The following is a 21,583-nucleotide window of genomic DNA, read 5'->3' on the forward strand; positions in this document are numbered from 1 at the left end:
ACATTTGCTGGTGTTTGGTGACACCTGACAGACTGTCAGCTGCCTTAACATTCCACACTTTCCCTTTGCTTCAAGATCTAATCCCAAAATGGACGTTATTTTCCCAAAGTGAATTCAGCAGAGAGACAGCAGCTTTCTCCTCCTCTACCTTTGTGTATGTGTGTGTCTGTTTTACCTCTATGCAACTGGACTTCTCTTTCTATTGAAATACCTCTTTTTTTCTCGGTTCGAATTATAGCAAATCAGCAGCATCGTCCTGTAACTCAGTGCAGCTTCTCTTTCAAAGGGACAGATTGTCTTTAAGAATAGAAGGCTGGTTGTACCATGTGTTATAAATGCACACTACTTAGTTCCCTGCTGAATGCAAAGGCAGCCATTAAGGTGACAAACCATAGACCTACTCTGTATCAAGGTAAATGAGGTAACAGCACCAATGCTCACATAAGTTAATGAAATAGGCTTGAGCAGCTAAGTGGCTTACACCAGTTCCTATATTTCTCAGTTCAAGATTAAGGTCAATAGATTTTTGTTAGATAGTGGCATCCAGAAAAATTGAACAAAGGTGGATAAAATAATTGGGTTAAAATCAACAATATTTGAATGTTGAAATATCTTCAATGGGTTTTATACACAATTTTGTTCTTAATTACCTTCTTAAATTAAAAAGATTGGTATGAATATTTTCTACCCTCTTCCAGGTCAGACTGGGACTATTGGTTCATGATGGGACTCATTGGAATATCAGTTGGGATTCTGGGATTCTTGGTAAATCAGACAATTGATATTCTCGTCAAATTGAAATGGAAGCTTATTTTACATTATATACAGGTAAGGAACACAAAATAATTGATGTAATGAAATTACTTTAGAAATTCTTCCTATTTTGCTCCTAATTAAATTTTGTTTAGTTCTTCAATTATGCCACTACAAAGTTGAAAATTACACCGTGCCCTCTAATTTTCTAGTATTCCACTTATAAATTATTTCTTCCTAAAACACCCCACTTTTGTCATTATATGTATCAAATACATTTACTACTCTTCTCACATCGTGTACCATTTCTGGCCAAGTAGAATTAAGTGGTCTACTGTTAATTAGTATTGTATAATGAGGTACATAGTATCTGGATTGTCTCTTCTTGTAATTTCCTGTCACTGAAGAGGCAGTCCTGACTTCTGTTCAGAGCCAGATAGAATGGTCAAAACTGACAAAGCTCAGTAAAGAATATACATTTTAACATTTAGATTTTGAATAACTCGTATGGGTCTGTGTATCTGAGGGGGTTTAATGATTAACTCATAAGCATTTTGGTAGCCGTGGCGACTTCTTTCAAAATGTAGTATTAAAGAAGAGACTTTCTGAGGAGTAATTGGGAGTGTTTACAAGAAAGCAAAGTAAACTGTGTAGTGCATTAGGCTTTCAAATAGAAGATTCTGGATTTGCCATAACTTGAAATGAAAAGCTTCTTACTTTGAAGCTGGATGTTGTTCCTGAGAAAGGAAGGTGATTTAGGACTATTAAGAAAGTGGTTTCGTCAATATAAGGAGTTAGTTTAAAAGTTAGTCCAAGAGTGTTTGTTTAAAACCATGAAGCTTTACTTTAGATTAGATTACTTACAGTGTGGAAACAGGCCCTTTGGCCCAACAAGTCCACACCGCCCCGCCGAAGCGCAACCCACCCATACCCCTACATCTACCCCTTACCTAACACTACGGGCAATTTAGCATGGCCAATTTACCTGCCCTGCACATCTTTGGAGTGTGGGAGGAAACCGGAGCACCCGGAGGAAACCCACGCAGACACGGGGAGAATGTGCAAACTCCACACAGAGAGTCGCCTGAGGTGGGAATTGAACCCGGGTCTCTGGCGCTGTGAGGCAGCAGTGCTAACCACTGTGCCACCATGCCACCCATCTTGAAGCTGAGAAAGTCAAAGCTCACTTATATGTGCTTCCAGGAAGAATCTATCAGATTTTTAAGACAGCAGCTTGAAAATATAGTTAAATTAAGTTCTGAAATGTATGAATGAGAAGAGAATTCTTTCTGCTGTGAGCACTGTAAAGGAGTATTCTTGGGAATAATTGGCTTGTACTTTACTATTTAAATGTTTAAATTCTCTGTTATATGTAGATAGTTTTGTTTCTTCTATTTTATCTTAATTTCTTCTATGTAATAGACATCTGTTGCATTGTTAAACCTAAGTCTGCAACATTATCTGCGCACATCTCAGTGAAGTGTCAACTCCTTAAAAGCAAATAAAAAACAAATATGATCTGTCAACCTAGGTTTCAATTCAGTCTTGAATCTGACTTGTCCAGTAACATCAGCTGGGATTATAACACTGAGTTCTTGAAGGGGCATTGACGTAGAACTCCTACCCGCTATCACTGCCCTTTACATAAGATCAACTAAACAAAAATGGGTCTGATCGGATAACTTGAAAATTTGAGCTTTTTGTTTGCTTGTACAGAATAATCAGTTTTTCCTCACATGGATCTGCCTAGTTGGAATTGGATTGGCAATGGTCACACTCTCATCTGGAACAGTGCTGGTGAGAAATGCTATGATGTAATTTTCCATAAAAATCATTATAATTGCATAGTTCAAATGATTGAAACATGATATTTAATGTAGATGTTGCACTGTTGGTGACTGATAATTCTATTAAATTTATTTCTTGCTATGGGATAATAGCAAAAGGGAATGGGTGCAGATTGTAGATGGAGACACTTGAAACAGTACATGCATCTGGGTCAAGGCGAGGGGAAGGCTGATTGTGTGTGGCCCATATAAGACATATAATAAAATTTAATACTAGGTTTTGAAGGACTCTCTGAAATAGTTAAACTTAACACTTGGGGATTTTCATAGTTACCCACTGAGCAAGTTACTTTACCTTTAACAAAGCTGGATAAAATGATTCACAGCAAGGTCTGTCTGTCTAATTGTCATCAGAGAATTATATTGGTGAACATTTGTTTCTTGTAAAACTTTAACACGTTGTTTAAAAACGTGACCACTTCAAGGATTCAAAAACGCCCTGGAGAACTTTGCAATATACAGGCGATAGTATAATCATTTAGCCACCATTCTTTTACACTTGTTCTATTATCAGTGTTTTGAATAACCTCAAAATTTTGAATAATCAGAATGCAAAATTTAGCTAAAATCACAGTTGTGCAGCTTTAAAGAATTCCTGTGTAATTCACACAAAATGACATATTTGTTTGGTATTCCCAGATGTTATGTCCTTCAGGTATGCCAAGTGGCCTTCCAGAAGTGATTGGTTTTCTGAATGGTGCCTCAATCCAAGGAATCTTTCATATAAAAACACTGATTGGGACGTTGGTGTCTTGTGTATTAGCAGTAGCCTCTGGGCTATTTTGTGGGCCAGAAGGACCAATGATTCATATGGGGTAAGTAGTTCATTACTGAGCTTAAATTGTAGACTACTGAGTTGAAACAATAAACATGTTTAATTGCATCAGACATAATGATTTAATTAATTATTGTAACTATCAGTTTTGAAATGATTGAGAGATTGTATGTCTCCTCTTTCTGATAGCTGGGAGAGAACACAAAATGTCTAATTCCAGTTCCGAATTAATTTCTTCAAACCTGCAGCAAAAGCTCTCAAAAACAGGAATGTAACAAACCCTGTGAGAGTTCAGTAGAAATAATGGCAAGAATAGTAACACAAGTTAAATAAGTCACAGGAAATACTTAAAAAGGTTGAAAACTGTACAGATCTTTTTGCTAGTCAACACACTTAACCAAGATATTTTCCTCATGCAACTTGATAGAATCTACATTTGGGCAGTCTCAACTGGGTCCTACTGCACACCAATCTGAACATTAGTACTAACTTTCCCATTTCACTAATTCATGAATGCATTCTCATCTCCAGTAGGAATCTGACAACTTGGTTGTTTAGTAGATGCATGTTTTTTAATGTAGTAGTGTGTGTTTAGTAAACCTTTGCTTATTCTACTTGTAAAACTACTTCAGTTTCATCTGAAAGTAGCAGCATCACTATGCACAACCCAACACATGACCTGATAAATCCATACAAAGCAGCCACTTCAAAACCATAAAAATGTTTAATTATATCAGATTGAAAAATTGATCTATGACCATAAATAATTGTAAATATCACTTTACAAATGATTGAGATTGTATATCTCCTCTTTTTGATAGCTAGAGGAGGAAATCAGAACATTAGAATTGTTTGGGAACAAGCGCAACCTGGGCTCTGCAAAAGGTACTATGTTTTTGAAAGTGAAAGTGTTTAACTTAATTCAACAAATCAAGAATAGGTTTTAAAGATGGTTTGTGATTTTTGTGGGGAAGGGGTGCATGAAAAAGAAGCCAAAGAATATTGTTGGGATGTTGTAAAAGGAACTTTTACTCGAGAAAGGTACACAGTGCTAATTTGGATAATTTCTGATGTCCATGCTGGATGCCATAAGTGAAACAAAATTGCAGTTCCCATATCTGACATCTCTTACCTTGGCTTTTTTGTATTCAAAACAAAGAATCTAAATAAATAAAACTATACACGCAATAAGATGAGATATTTTCATGCCACGTGTTTTGAACAAAAACATTGAAAAATACTTTGGCTTTTTGTATTTGTTGATGCAGACTGTTCTGCAATCAAATGCGTAAGTCACACAAATACAAACTCAATATATGAAACTTTCTCTATAGCCTTTGTGAGCACACAACGATCAAATTAAGCACTTTTCTCCCATGAAGAGTCTGTGTTCTATAAGGAAATAAAAAGTGGAATGTAGCTGAATTACCAAATTGGCTCTATTTATGTATGTGTGTAAATACACAAAAGTGTAGTGGGCCAGAATTATAATTTGGTATCTCAAGTAAAAGGTAACACTCATTGGTTAAAGATAGCCTAAACCTCAAAAAGAGGGGTAGCTTATTGATGGACCAATTGTTATAAGTTTTTCATAGTGTGAAACCGTGAGGATCGGCACAAACAAACTCCCAGGCGATCAGATATTGTATTAAATGGTACTGGAAGCAGATAGCTGTGGAAACCAAAACCTCAAAGATCTGTATTCAGGAACATTAGAAATTCAATGACCTTACACAAATGCTGTATGCTATGAACTGCAGTACCAGCCTCCTCAGTTTGCTGAAGGGCTATATTGTACACTGGTTCAGCTTTCACAAATGTTGCCGACAAGAAAACTGTGAGTATGCACAACAAATTGCTTATCACAAATGCACTATCACAAAGCTTCTGTTTAAATGTTAGGTGAAAGAGTCCAGCACAGGACTTAGAACTGAGCTTAGTGACAATCCTTTCCACCACGGAAATGATGATCATTTGCACATTTGTAGACCCAACTACAATGCAATGTTTCATAGTACAGTTACTGTTACAACACCAGCTGTTGAGCTTTTCAGTGGAAGCTCAGATTGTTGCTATGCAGTCAAGGAATCTGAGGAAAATTGAATTCAATGGGAATTGGAGGTTCTTTATTGGTTGAAGTCATACCTAACACAAAGGAAGAAAGGTTTTGTAATTGGAGTTCAATCATCTGATTGCCAGGATATCACTGCAGGAATTTCTCAATAAAGTGTTGTAGGGCTAACCTCCTTCTGCTCCTTCATCAATTCCTTTTCTTCCATCATAAGGTGGGGATGTTTACTGATTGCAACGATCAGTTCCATTCACAACTCCTAAGTTAATGAAACAGCCCACATCTACATGTAACAAGACCTGAACAACATTTAGCTTTAAGCAGTACGCATCCACCTCTTGACATTCAAAGGCATGACCATCACTGAATACTCCACCACTTACAACTTAAGCAGAGTGTGGGGGGATCCATTGTTGTATATGTTAATAATTCTGATGGGATTCATGTTACATTAGCTCCACCTATTCTACTGATCTTACACAAGGAATTCTACTCTAGTTTTCACAAGAAGAAATAACAAAATCAGCAATCTTGTTATCTAAAAACAGTGCCTCTTCTGTAGATACGCTACAGTGACATACTCTTTATCACTAATCACTAGTTGGACCCAAGAGAAACTAAAGACAAAAGAAGATTGGAGGCAGTAAACTACCTTGTCCAATTCTTGCCATGTACTTCTTATTGGTTGAATTGACAAATATGACAAAACATTGTCATTACTCACTGCAAATCAAGCTTCACTATTCCTGAGTTATCGTATATGTGAAAAGATTTAATCAAATTATTGTAAGTTCCTAATTTACCTGACTGACAAATCCATGTTAACAGAAAATCTCACCAGATTTCTGTACTTAACAAGAAAACAGCTATTAATTGTATACAGCTTTAGTTTTAACTGATGAAAGAAAAGAAGCATGAATTGCTCACTTATAACACTCTACTCCATTGAAAGAAAAGTCCCATATTGGAACTGATGTGCGAAGAAACCAAGATGGGTGATAAATATTATGGGGGAAAGGGGTAAGAAATAAAGGAAAGTCAGTGAACGCAGCTCTGGCCACAGTTCAGATTTACAGGCATTGATGAAATATTTTCCAGCAGTTCCTTTCAGATTCCTTTTGATTCTTTGATTCGGATACGAGATTGTGGACATACTGATTCTCAACCTTTCATTCACTAGTTTTGGATTCTCCCTTTTCAGTATTTCAAAAGGTGATTTTTTTCCCCTGTTTTCCCTTCCCTTGCAAAGAGAAGGTAGATAGCTCCTTGGGACTTTTAGTTTACTTCTCTACTCACAGAATGAAGATGTTTTCTCTTGGATGTTTCTGCTGTTTTGTCTAAACACAAAGCTGTAGCCAATCACCCAGGAACCAATCAAGAATTTGCCACTATGCTGAATAGTCCAGAACAGACACAACTGTCATTCATAAGGCAAACCAATCAGAAGTCTGTCACTGGGTAAAATGGCCTTGGACATGCACTCATGGAGGTAAGGTGTCTAGCATCCTTCCACATTGCTTGAACAAAGCAACGTTGTCAATAAAATGAATAATGTGTTGCAGTAAAAGCTTTTTAAAAACTGCAACATCTTCTTCCATGGTCCCTTGGTTTAAAGCAATATTTCCTTCCTATTTTAATCTCACAGTCCAAAAAGTGAAAATGAGCTTTACAGTAACAGTAAAATCCATCTGGAAAAATTTTACAACCACTGACTAGAATTTTTGTTTTGAGAATAGCTCCAGCAACACAGACCTTCAGCTACCTGAATGGATTGAGAAGAGAAGGTTGAAAGGAGCTTTGGTCAAAGTGTTTCCAAACATGAGAATCTAGAAAAGATAGATAGAGAGAAATGATTCCCTTTGGCAGATGGATGGAAAACCAATGGGCAGAGATTTAGTGATTAGCAAAAGAACCAAAAGTAGCATGGAAAAAAAAGCATTTTTACACAGAGAGTGTTAGTGATCTGGAATGTACTGCCTGAGAGTATGGGGTAGCCAGATTCAGTTGTATTTGAAAGGCAATTAAATAAGAAACTGAAGGTAAAATCATTACAGAGCCCAGGGGAAAGGAGGAAAGTGTGCATAGTCAAATTGATCTTGCAAAGAGGTGGCCTGGGCTTTTCAATCTGATGGTTTCTTTCAGTGCTAAAGCCCTGAAAGTTTGGTAGTTTAGTGGTGGAGAGGGTGGGGGTGTGGGATAATTGTGCATTGTGATCTTCATGAGTGGGTCTGATTGCATTTAGTCCACATGCCACTTTGGCACTTTTTAGAGCTTTGGTGCAATTTCTCTTTCTACCAGAGTTTGACAAGATACAGGTGATGACATTACAATTTAGTTTGGTTTGGCACAGGATCCTTAGCTGTACATCATTTAGCCCTGATGATGTGTTCACCTTAAGTTTAAGTAATTTGTTCAGTGTTGCTCATATTAGAATAATTACCTCAGCTATTAATCTGTGCTCATCTTTGGTACTTTGGCATTCAATACTTATCTCCTCTGTGAAGACTATTTAGAATTTTTGGCATTCCTTCATTGCCTTCTACAAAAAATTTGTTCCATTGTTAATGTCTTTGACCTTGGAGATGAAATAAAATTAAACTCCTTATTCCCTGTTTTCACTCAAACTCACGTTTGGATCTCAGCTGATGCTTATATCAGCTAAAGTCAGTCGATGAGGCAGTTACATCAGCGCACTAACTAGTACATTCAGCTCAATGGAATTATGAAAATGAGTCTTCAAGAACAATTTAAGATGGTTCTTGTCTTCTTCCTCCTGGCATGCTTTGGTTGTGAGAAGTATGATTCACAGATTGAATGTAGACCCCCATCTTGTCCATGTATGACATAAAGGCATGAGAGTTCTCAAATTAAAACCATATGCTGGGATTTAAAATAACAGCAGAGAGTGGGCAGCATGGTGGCACAGTGGTTAGCACTGCTGCCTCACAGCGCCAGAGATTTCCAGTACTGGAAATCCTCAGTATCTCAAGGAGTATCTGTAGAAGGAGAAAACAGATGCTACCAGACTTGCTGAGTATTTCCTCACATTCAGTTTTTAAGACAGAAAACTCTTGTTACTTCTGAAATCCAAAGCAGGTGACAGTGTCAAAGCAGTCAGTAGGAAACATTTTGAAACAGTTTTATTTGCAATAGCTTACTTCAAAAATGGACAGATAGCTGGAAGGTAACAAGGCTGTATTTTCATATTGTGAATTGTTAAGGGACAGAACTAATCTCACTGTGAAATCCATGTACTGCTCTGTGATGTTTTATGTTAAATGAACATAATTCTTGGGGTGAAGTAGTACTTGTTTTGTCTGAACGCTGCATTCCAAGAGAGAAGGAGAAAACCTGTTGGGAGGTCAATATTTCAATATCTGGTATACCTAGCACAGATCTAAATTACAAAGCTGAAGTTATATTACAGTTTATTTTGATACTGAATATTACAAGATATGTTCTGAATAATAAGCAATGCAAGACGGAATTGACTGACAAGGTTGGACTCACAAGTTGTAACAATATTCTTATTTTCAGTTTATATTGAAATGTGAATAATCATGTTTGTGATAAATATGACTTTCTTTATAGTTCCATTCTTGCAAGTGGTCTAAGCCAGTTTAAATCTGACACATTTGGAGTTCAATTTCCTTTCTTCACAAGATTTCGAAACTGTGCTGACAGGTAACTGACTTTAATGTTGTAAAAGTAGATTCCACTGAATCAGCATAGCAAATTTAATTCTTGTGTAAGAACAAAGAGAACAAAGAACAATACAGCACAGGAACAGGCCCTTCAGCCCTCCAAGCCTGTGCTGACACATTTTTCACTTCAGTGTTAAAACTTCTTAACTTATCGCATCCATATTCCTTTATTCCCTTCCTATTCATGTATTCGTCCGGGTGTTTTCTGAATGCTGCTATTGTGTCTGCGACCACCTCTTCTAGCAGCGCATTCCAGGCACTCATCACCCTTTGTGTTAAAAACTTGTCTCACACATCTCTTTTAAACTTCCTCTGCCTCACCTTGAACCTGTGTCCCTTAGTAATTGACCTCGTCACCCTGGGAAAAAGACTCATACTTTCTACTCTATCCATGCTATTCACAATCTTATAAACTTCTATTAGGTCACCCCTCAACTTCCTTCATTCCAGTGAAAACAAACCCAAGTCTATCCAATCTTCCTTCATAGCTAAAATCCCCCATTACAGGCAACATCCTGCTAAACCTTTTATGGACCCTCTCCAAAGCATCCACATCCTTCTAGTCGTGTGGTGACCAGAATTGTACGCAATATTCCAAGTGCGGCCTAACCAAAGTTCTATAAAACTGCATTGGTTTGTCTGTGTGGCACATTTATGGTTGAGAATTATGAGTAACTTGGTGAAATTGATGGGTTTAATTGCAGACCTTTTTTGAAAAATGTATTTTTACATATATATTTTCTACAGTGGTCTGCAAATAAATGAAAATAATTATTCAAACTATGGAAGATTCCTTTTATTTGCAGCGAAACAAAAATATTTCTTTAAAATTCCTATTTAGAAGAGCTTCAAGGGCATTATATCTCAAAGAAATATTCATCTGTTTCAGGAGAAACTTCATTACTGCAGGAGCAGGAGCAGGCATTGCCTCTGTATTTCGAGCCCCTATGGGTGGACTGCTGTTTACATTTGAAGAGGTGGCTTCTTACTGGGATATCAAACTAGCTTGGCAGACCTTATTTTGTTGTTTGATGGCTGCATTTACCACTGATCTCCTGTCCTCTTCCTTCCATGGATTTGTTTATCGGGGACATTTTGGATTCTTCAAGGCTGAAGAGAGTATCTTGTTTGGGGTACGTTCTGCAGAGAGACATCTGACCGAACTCCATTAATTCAAAACAAACTGTGAATTGCTGTTAAATTTTCTCAACAATGAAACATCTGACAAAAAATAGTAGCCATTATAAATCACTGGGATTTTTAAAATAAAGTTCACTGAGGGGATTAAAATTCACTTTGAAATCAGGATGTATACCAGTGAAATATATATACTTCACTGAAGGTCAGATGAATACGCTATTGACAAAATATTACTCGTGTTTGTAAAGCCTTTGTTGAAGTGCAAAATTAAACTTTTAAAACGGATTTTGTGGAATCAGAACTACAGCAGATGCTGACTTTTTTTTAATAAACAGGAACATGTAGCTGATCTGGTGAGGATGCATTCTGCTATTTTCCCCTTTGTTTGACACATCCATGATAATTGGATGGGTTACTTCCAAACTTGTTGAAGCAAGACTCTGAAAATCCAAAGCAATATGTATTTATTAGTATGGAAATATTGCACTGCAATTTACAACCCCCACCCTCCCAACCCAAATCAGCCTCCTGTAGGTTAGCAGATGGATGGCATTGGCTACACATATGGTTGTTACTCCAGATTCTATCCATGTACCCTGCTGCTATTTTGACAACTGTCATGGAAAGGGCAGGATGCCAATAAATTAATTTTTCTTAATTGTCCAAAGAATGGTCACTAAATGGTCTCCTCTTGCCACTGTTCGCATCTAATTGGCAATGGGACTGGTCCATATGAGCTTTTCATCTCCGTTCAAGCTGGTGGGTGGGTAAAGGGGGTGGTAGCTTTTCTTAAGGGCTCCCTTGCCCTTTGGAGACCCTCCTTCAGTGTGATTCCCTTTCTACTGCAATGTCATCCCCGGATCACAACCTATCTCACTAGGCCTGTCATCTGATGCCAGTAAACCTTCATTTCATGTCACCACATGCTGATACCTCAAATGATAACATTATCATAATTTTTTGATATCCACAAACTGTTTGAAAGTGTTAAGGGTCTGAAAATATCTTTGAACGATATCCTAAAATGAAGACTAAACCGAGACAGTGGATACAGAATTGACTAAGTGACAGGAAACTGAGAGTTGAGGTGAATGACTGTGTATCAGACAGTAAGGAGTGTCGAGAGGTATTCTCCAAAGGTCTGGCACTTGGGCTGCTGCTTTAATTCTTTGTGGGTACACAGCATAATTTCACTGAAATTTAACACTGCGATGCACAAAATAAAAGACTTTAAATGGAAGAAAATAATGCAGGAGCATAGGCTAGGAGGCACAATTTGAAAGACACCTGTGGATATATGTGTAATTGTACTTTTTTAAATTCGGGGCTTTCCTGCAAGGCTAGCTTTTATTGCCTAACACTAACTGCCATGAGTGTCTTGAGTAGCATTCTCAATTATTTAAGAGGGCCATTAAGAGCCAACCACATTGCTGTGGAGTCAGATGAAGACCAGACTAGGTAAGAATAGGAGATTTCCTTCCCTAAAGGACATTAGTCAACTAGATGTTATTTTAACGAAAATAAACTAGATTCATGGTCACCATTACTTTCCAATTCCAGATTTTATTTTTTGAACTCCAATTCCACCAGCTGTCCCTGGAACCTCAACCCGGATCTCTGGATTATCACTGACAGTAACATTGCCTTTTCACCACCACATCCCCCAATTGTATTTTTCCATTTATTTTTATTATTCCACCCAACCTTCACTCCTCCTTCATCAAGGTGTTGATTCTTTCCTGGATCTACAGTCAGTCTGTTGGACCTCATCATGTACTCAATGCCAAATGAGCAGCCTCAGTAGTTCAGAAGAAGTTAGAGTACTGCTGACTTTGTTTATTTTGTCCAACTTAAAGTCATAGTCATAGAGATGTACAGCATGGAAACAGACCCTTGGTCCAATGCATCCATGCTGACCAGATATCCCAACCTAATCTAGTCCCACTTGCCAGCACCCAGCCCATATCCCTCCAAACCCTTCCTATTCATACCCATCCAGATGCCTTTTTAACTGTTGCAATTGTACCAGCCTCCACCACTTCCTCTGGCAGCTCATTCCATACATGCACCACCCTCTGCAAGAAAAAGTAACCTTCTTCGCTGTCCACTATACCTCCCAATTTTGGTGTCATCTGCAAACTTACTAACTATACCTCTTACGCTCACATCCAAATCATTTATGTAAATGACGAACAGTAGTGGACCCAGCACTGAACCTTGTGTCACACCACGAGTCACAGGCCTCCAGTTTGAAAACCAATCCTCCACCACCACCCTCTGTCATATACATTTGAGCCAGTTCTGTAACCAAATGGCTGATTCTCCCTTTATTCTATTAGATCTAACCTTGCTAACCAGTCGCCCATAGGGAACCTTGTTGAACGTCTTACTGAAGTCCATATAAATGACATCTACCGCTCTGCCATCATCAATCCTCTTTGTGACTTCTTCAAAAAACTCAATCATATTTGTGAGACATGATTTCCAACACACAAAGCCCTGGTTAATTGTAGCATCTGATTTACCAAATAGATTTATGAATTAATCAGGGATATTAATCTACTAGTTCCTGCTTCACGTGGCTGTGGTGTATGGTATTTTATTTATAATATCATCTTTTTGGAATCTTTTCTTTTCTGTACTGGAATACACATTTATTTCTGAAAGGACTGAAGATTTTCGGTTTTGAATTGCTGTTATCCTTTTTGATTTGTGTTTATCTAGGTTAAATACTTGCTGGACATGAATATTTTAGTCTTCATTCCGACCATTATCCTGGGAATTGTAGGAGGTCTGCTGGGAGCATTGTTTGTCTCCATGAACCTGAGAATCAACAAATTTCGGACAGAATTTTTTAACTTAATCAAATATAAGTTTGTGCAAAAGGTGTGCAAGCTCACAGAGGCAGTCCTGACACTGGTGAGTTTCTTGTGATGTCACTGCTGAACACAGATTATTTGTTTTGCTTTTCCGCCAATACTTCCAATTATGTCCCCCTATGTGATTTATGCCTTTTTTATACTGTCTTTAGGTGTATTGCTACACTTCAGTTTCAGGCTGATTTCTTCATCATAACCTGTGTAACACAATTATTGTTATATTTCTCAGCTGTCATTCGTACTTGTAAGTAGAAACATTAAGCATCCTGTCCGGTTATAATTGTCAATCAGGAGATGGAAGTGAGAGAGGATCTTGGTGAAATTACTGTTCAGGAAGTGGTACTGAGCAAACTGATAGAGATGTGGCTGACAAGCCCTCGGATCCTAATGGACTTTGGGCATGGGCCTTAAAAGAATAATAATAACCTCCTGTGTTGGCATTCGTTTTTGAATTTTTTTGATTATGGAAAAGTTGGTCTGGAAAGTAGCAAACGTAAGCCCTTTATTTAAGATGGAGGGAGGAATGCAATAGGAATCAATAGACTAGTTAGCCTGGCATCTGTCATTGGTAAGGTGTTAATTGATCATTAATGACGTTTTAGTATGGCATTTAGAAAACTGAAAGTAATTGGGAATAGTCATCATGGCTTTGTGAAAGGAAAATCATGCTTAATATATTTATTAGAGTTCTTTGAAGGAATAACATGTGCTATGGCTAAAAAGGAGCCTATTGATATACTGTACCTGGATTTCCATAAGGCATTTGATAAGGTTGTCGTATAAGGATACGTTAGACAGGCTGGACTGAGTTTAGAATAGCGGAGAGTAATTTTATTGAAGTGTATAAAGTATTGAATGGTCTTGACAAGGTGAACATAGAAAGGATGTTTCCTCTGGTGAGTGAGTCCAGAGATCACACACAATGTTTTAAAGTATTCCCCCTTTTTGAGACAGAGACAAGAAGATTTTTTTTCTCTGAGGGTTGTATGACTTTGGAACCCTTTGCCTCAGAAAGTAATGGGGGTAGGTTCATTAAACATTTTTAAGGTTGAGGTAGATAAACTTTCGTTGTGTGCTTTTTGTCCACATCTATGGTTTGTGTTCAAGATTGGACAAGGCCAAGAACTATCTTTTGGCTTGGACTTCTTCATAATACTTTTACTACATATTTAAACTAAATTCTATAATATGTTGTATTAGCTTTGAACCAGGCTCTAATCTTACTATTGCATTATTGAATTTTTCCATGAATTCTCCCACTAAATGCCCAGCTTTCACATGGCTAGATTTAATGCTCTGCTTTGTTTTTCATGTCTTTCCCTCTTCCCCTTAACTCCATCCATATTATGCTAGTTATGCCCAGTGAGGAGACCTCCATGACATCATCCAAGATTGCAATAGGGTCCTAAAGCCTTTACACAACAGACACATTTTATTCGGCACAGGAATCAAACGTTACTGGGGGTAGATATGCGTGTGGAATGCAAAACACAGACAGGTCATCTTCAGTTTGACTGAGTAGTGGAACAGGCTTGAGGGGCCGAATGGCCAATAGCTACTTCTAACTGATGATTGTGTGTACCCAATGTGCCTTCTTCTCTCCAAGGAGAACAGTCCCAACTCTTCAAACTATCCTCATGATTGAAGTTTCTTGTTCCTAGAACTATTCCTGTAAATCATTTTTGCACCTTCTTCAATGCATTCACATCTTTCCAATGTGACATTCATATCTATACACAAAGTCCAGCTGTGATCTGTGCACATAGACTCCAAGTTCCTCTGCACCTACACATCTCCTTAGAATTTTACCAAGTATTTTATATTATCTCTCAATGTTCTGCTAATCAAATCTCAGACCTCTCTGCATTGAACCTCATTTGCCATCTGTCCTCCCACTCTGCCAACATGTCAATGTCCTTTTGGATTCTGCACTGTCCTCCTCACAGTTTCCAATTTCTCCAAGTTTCATGTCATCTACTAATATAAAATTATCCCTTGTACACCAAGATCCAGACTATTAATAAAGATTAAGAAGAGCAAGGGTCCCAATACTGACCCCCAGGAACTCCACGAGAAACCATCCTCTATTGACAAATTTTGTATCCATGTTGCTATTATCTCTATCATACCATGACCTATAACTTTCCTCACAATTCTGTTGTATGCCAATGTTTCAACTGCTTTCTGGAAATCCATGTATACCACATGTGTCATCCTCATTGAGCCTCTTCTCCCACTTCAAAAACCCCCAGCTAGTTAGTTAAATACAATTTCCTCTTCTGAATTCCATGCTGACTCTTCCTGGTTGATGCATGTGAATGCCATTCCCTGTAGATAGTCTTCCAAGCTTATTTCCATTGTTATTTGGATTTTATCACTATTCCTTTATAGTCACAGGATCAAAATCCTGGACTTCTCTCCTTAGTATCTTTCCAGCAAGCATACCTGAAATTAGAACAGATACATCATTTATGAAGTTTGATATTTTATAACCTTTATTTTCAGATAATCACAATTACGGCTACTGTCTATGTGCCTTACTTCTTCCCATGCACATTACTCTCTAGCCATGAGTCTGAAAACAGGTAAGAACACACTTTTCTTTTTCCCAATCCCAAACCTTCCCTCCACTCCTCTGTTGAAACCTTTAGTTCCTCATTGAAATACCATTTCATAGGAACAGCTGTTTTTTCAACACTTGAGAGATTTGGTTTTAAATGCTGGTTGGGCTATTCACTTGTGTAAGTCATTCTGTTTTCACCCTTTGTTCTCAACCACATGTGCTTCCTTCAATGATCATTGGATAATCAATAGCAAGGCTACTAGAATACAGGGATTAATGTTACCATCAGGGAAGAGAAATGTTTTAAACTTTGTTCTCTTTTCTTACTGTCCAAAATCAATGTAATTTTGAAAAGGATGGTGTGTATTTCTTGTGATTGTCCTGTTAATTTGTGGATGTAATTAAAGAAGGCTAGTTATTCACACAATCCCCCCCCCCCCCCCCAAATCTAACACTGTGCCTCTCACTAGTCACTCGCCACTCACACACACATAGGAGAAGTGGACAGTGAAATTTTACAAATTATAAATAAAGGACAGTTCATAAGCTAGGTCTGCTGAAGTGATTCTTTTCTGTTCTTGAACTCTAAACATAAAAACATAGAAAATAGGATCTGGAGTAGGCTTTCAGCCCTTTGAGACTACTCCATGATTATCCTGGCTGATTATCAGCTCAAGAACGTGGTCCTGTTCCCATTTTCTCCCTTTATTCTTTGATCCCTTTCAAGAATACATTCAATGTTCTGGCCTCAACTTGTGGCAGAGAATTGCATAGGCTCATCACTATCTGGGTGAAGAAATTTCAGATCTGGTGATTCAATATCCAAATATGATTATCATTCAAAGAGGTGTACTTTTGAGCATTAGATGAAGTCAGTTGTTCATAGTCTGACTGGACCATAGAACAAAACAGCATAAGAAATAAGAGTCAGAATAGGCCATCTGGCCCTTCAAACCTACCCTGCCATTTATCAAGATCACATGATTTGGAGTTTTTTTTTGCACTTTCTTACTTGTAGAGAACCAGTCAAAATGGGTTGCTGCCCTTGCTGCTGCTGTTTCTTGCTGTGTTGTTTGTAGACAGGTTGGTTTCTCCCTGGCTCTTGGGTATGGTAAGAATCTGTGTGGCTCGAGTGTGATCTGGAATCAGATTTGGTGATTGGTCCAGACTGATTTGAAGTTGGAAGTCATTGCTTTAAAATGAGGAATGGATTGAGGTCATTCGCAGCTAGTTATGATGGACTGTTTACTTAATAACTTCCTTTATTTATTTATTTATTTTAGCATTTGTAATCATCAAGTCTGGACTTGCAATTTGGTAAGATAATATGAAGTGTTAATTCACCAAATGGGTGTTATCTTGGTATGTTTATTCAGGGAAGGTTATTGTCATTTAATTAGGAACTCTCCAAACATTTGAAATAGTTTTATGTTTGTACAAAAATTTGCAAAATCACTTTTCCCTGGGCAACCAACTTAACAGTCTATCTGTGCCCATTTTAAAGTAGTAAGAAAGTAGTACCAGAAAATTTCAAACAGATTACAGTTAATATTTCAAAGGTTTTGTATAGGAAACAGTTCACATTACAGAAGAGGAGGATTGAGAGGTCTTGGAGAACACAAAGAAGGATAAATCTTCGGGACCTGAGTTAATGTATTGCAGAACGTTGTGGGCATTAAGAGAGGAAATTATGAGATACCTTGCAGAAATATTTGGATCATCTATAACTATGTTTGAGGTGCCTGATGACTGGAGGGTGGCTAATATTGTATCTTTGTTTAAGAAAGGTTGTAAGGAGAGACCAGGGAGCTATAGACCTGTGAGTCTGACTTCAGTTGTGGGTAAATTGTTGGAAGTCATTCTAAAATATGGGATTTATGGATATTTAGAGAGGCAAAAATTGACTAAGATAGTCAAGGTGGTTTTGTGTGTGGAAAATCCTGTTTCACAAACTTGATTGAGTTTTTTGAGGAAGTTTTCAAAAAGGTTGATGATGGCAGAGCAGGAAACATCATTTACTTGGATTTTAGTAAAGGCTTTGACAAGGTTCCGCATGATAGACTAATTAGTAAAGTTAGGATACATGGGATTCAGGATCAGTTTGCCAATTGGATACATAATTAGCTTAATGACAGGAGGCAGTGTGTAATGGTAGAGGGTTGCTTTTCCGACTGGAGGCCTGTGAGCAGTGGGACCTAGGGAGACAGGTACATAATTCTTTGAAATTTGTGTCACAAATAGACAGGATGATTAAAAAGACATTTGGCATGCTTGCCTTAATTGTTCAGTCTTTTGAGTTTAGGAGTTGCGAAGTCGTATTGAACAGGACATTTTGTGAGACCTCTTCTGGAATACTGTGTCCAGTTCAGATAGCCCAGATATAAAAAGGTTAGTATCAAGCTGGAGTGGGTTCAGAAAAGATTTACCAGGGTGTTGCCAGCTACGGAAGATTTGAGATTTAAAGAAAGGCTGAATAGGCTGGGACTTTTTGCACTGGAGCGTAGAAGGTTCAGAGGCGATTTCATAAAAGTTTATAAAATAATGAGAGGTATAGATAGAGATAATAGCAGTTGTCTTTTCCCTAGGGTGAAGATTCCAAGACTATGGGACATATTTTTAAGGTGAGAAGAGATTTAAAAAAGACATGAGGGACAAATTTTTACATGGAGGGTGCTTCGCATGTGGAATGAACTTCCTGAGAAAGTGGTGGATGCGGGTACAATTACAATATTTAAAAGACATTTAGATAGATACATAAATAGGAAAGGTTTGGAGGGATATTGGCCAAGAACAGGCAGTGTGACTAGTTTAATTGGGATTATGTTCGGCATGGACTGGTTAGTCCGAAGGGTCTGTTTCTGTGCTGCATGACTCTATGACTCTTCGGCATGCAATTTCTAGGCATGACACTGAAATAGTTGAATTCAGTTTTTAATTGCATGAAATTTCATGATTCCTTTGAGTCTTTTACAGATTAAATAAGGAATTCTGTGATTCTGTTGAATTTTCCATTGAAGCTCTGAATAAGTGGTTTAGTTGATTAAATTAAACTTGGAAGTTATAACTGATTGTCCCTTTTTACTTCCAGGCTATTCCAGACAAGGTGATTTTAGTGTCCCCATTGTTGTCCTTATTAGCTAACTGAATACCCACCAGAAATTGAATCTGTAAACCGCACTATATGTTTCTGAGTTGGTATTTTACCTCTGAACAAAATGAAAGCACCAGGTAACATGGATTTTTAATAACCGGTATCCTTCATCCATTGTCAGTGGAACCTATAAAATTGGAACCAGGTAGGGAGAATGTTCCTGATTAATGGGGAATCCAGAACCAGGCTTTTTTAAAAAATTCATTCATGGGATGAGTGTGTCGCTTGCCAAACCAGTATTTATTGCCCATCCCTAAATTGCCCAGAGGACAGTTAAGAGTCAATCACATTGCTGTGGGTCTGGAGTCACATGTAGGCCAGACTGGGTAAGGAAGGCAGATTCCTTCCCTAAAGGACATTAGTGAACCAGATAGGTATTCCAATAATCGACAATGGATTCAAGTCATTATTAGATTTGTACTTCCAGATTTTAATGAGCTTAAGTTACACCATCTGTCTTGATGGGAATTGAACCTGGGTCCACAGAACATTACCTGGGTCTCTGGATTAACAGTCTAATGATAATACCACTAGACCAGTGCCTAGCCACTGTGGGTATTGGGTAGGCCTTTTAGAATTAAGATAAGAAGAAATTTCCTTTGATTACTGAGTTGGATGATCAGCCATGATCAAATTTAATGGTGGTCCAGGGTCAAAGGGCTGAATCATCCACTCCCATTCCTATTTGTTACATTTCTGAAATTGTTATGTCTGTTACAATACAATTACATCACATTAGTAAATGCCAATCCCCTTTCCTCCTTGCTGCTCACTCAGACTAAATCAAGTCATCTCCAGTTTGATATTAAGCTGATTTCCACTCACCTTAAACTATTCACAGTGGACCAAAAAAATCAGAAGGTTTTCTAAATGGTTAGGAGCTAGAAACTGTGGATGAACAGGAACTTTTAATGGTCCAAGTACAGAAATCACTACCAGCGGATGGGTAAAACAAAAATATAATAGCTAATGGAATCCGTTTGGAGCAATACATTCTATTCTGGGCACCACAGTTCAGGAATGATGTAATGATTTTGGAAGGAGTGCAGTGCATAATTCCGAATGTTTTATGGACAAAAATAGGTTAGGTTACTTAGAGTTGTTTTTGTATTCCTTCGTATGTGGAAGGTTGAGAACAGGATTTTTCATGGTACAGTATTTAAGATGATTGAAGGATGATAAAAAGAAAAAGGGGAACCATTTGCTTTGCTGTGGAATCTCGATCAAGGAGTAATAACTTTAAAATTTAAGCTCTACCATTGAGGGAGTTGTCAGAAAGCATCTAATTGTATCATGGAAATCTGAAACACTCACATTGAAGCAGACTGTTGCCAAGTTGCCAATCAAGGCTCAACTGAGGCACACTATCCCTGGGCAGTGTAGTGCTGGAAAAGCACAGCAGGTCAGGCAGCATCCGAGGAGCAGGAGAATCAGCATTTCAGACATAAGCCCTTCAAAAGGAATGAGGTTTGTGGGCCGGGGAACTGAGAGATAAATGGGAGGGGGATGGGGTTGGGGGGGAAGGTAGCTGAGAATGCGATAGGTAGATGAAGGTGAGGGAGAAGGTGATAGGTCAGAGAGTTTGGTGGAGCAGATAGATGGGAAAGGTGATGGACAGGTCAGGAGGGCGGTGCCAAGTTGGAGACTTGGGGCCGGGATAATGTGGGGGGATGGGAAGTAAGGAAACTGTTGAAATCCACATTGATCCCATGTGGTTGCAAGGTCCCAAGGCAGAATAATAAGGTGTTCCTCTGCCAGGCGTTGGGCGGTATAGGTTTGGCGATGGAGGAGGCCCAGGACATGCAGGTCTGGTCATAGTTCTAGGCATTACAAATACGTTGTGCATACATTTTGTATTCTATTTCTGCTCTAATGCTATATTATGAAGTTATTCTTGTTTACTCAAAAGTGTGGAATCCTGTGTTTTTAGTATCTTCGTAAGCCCTTTGGATGTCTCAATTTACTCAGTTTAAAAATCATGGTTATTAGTCCAGATCATCATATAAGGTTAATTATCTGGTGTGGAATTCTGACAATCTTGTATGATGATGGAACAATAAGAGGCTGTAAGTTTGTAGTTTTAGATGTGTTACAGGGAGCATATGAGACGGAGCTGCTTATACAGTGTGTTGTAATGTTCTGGCACAAATTGCCTCCATGGGTGGTAGAAATAGAGCCAATGAATGATTTGAAAAAGAATTAAAATGCAAGGTTACAGTTGGGTGAATTGGACTAGATTGCTCTTCAGAGAGCAAACATAAACTTAATGGATTGAATGCCCCATTCTAGTTTACCCATCTTGAGCAATGCTCAACTCCATCTATTGCTGCATCACCTTGTTTTATAAATTATTTTAGGGGATAAACTGTTGGCTGTTCTCTGTTTTCTCATTTGATCTTTGGATATGTCTGATTCTAATTTTGCTGAGGGCATATAGTTTTAAACAGCTAGTGTGTGACTACAGTTTCAGGTCTAGTGAAAGCAATTAATTAACTTTGTTTTTAACAAAATCCATCACATGTCTTTTATTTTGGTGTCAAGCTATGAATGACCAGATTTGGTGTTGATTTCATTGCTTCCTGTGCATGGGATTTGAGCTCCTTTTTTTTTGCTCCATATATTCCATCATGCTCAAATATCTTTACCCTCATGTGAAGAAGGACTTTGATGTCAGACATAAAATGACCTTTTACTCGTTTA

General features: G+C 38.1%; 1 protein-coding gene across 1 annotated transcript in view; it reads left to right on the forward strand.

Annotated features, from left to right (window-relative positions):
- The window catches only part of LOC140476745 (chloride channel protein C-like), a 129,567-nt gene that overhangs the window by 12,366 nt on the left and 95,618 nt on the right, over positions 1–21,583 (forward strand). Inside the window, exons 2-8 of the mRNA XM_072569559.1 lie at positions 699–828; positions 2,470–2,550; positions 3,240–3,415; positions 9,038–9,130; positions 10,040–10,283; positions 13,015–13,209; positions 15,675–15,754. Coding sequence (XP_072425660.1) covers positions 699–828; positions 2,470–2,550; positions 3,240–3,415; positions 9,038–9,130; positions 10,040–10,283; positions 13,015–13,209; positions 15,675–15,754 — 999 coding nt within the window. The remainder of the gene's footprint in view (positions 1–698; positions 829–2,469; positions 2,551–3,239; positions 3,416–9,037; positions 9,131–10,039; positions 10,284–13,014; positions 13,210–15,674; positions 15,755–21,583) is intronic.

Source organism: Chiloscyllium punctatum, chromosome 5, assembly GCF_047496795.1.
Source record: "Chiloscyllium punctatum isolate Juve2018m chromosome 5, sChiPun1.3, whole genome shotgun sequence".
Lineage (NCBI taxonomy): Eukaryota > Metazoa > Chordata > Chondrichthyes > Orectolobiformes > Hemiscylliidae > Chiloscyllium > Chiloscyllium punctatum.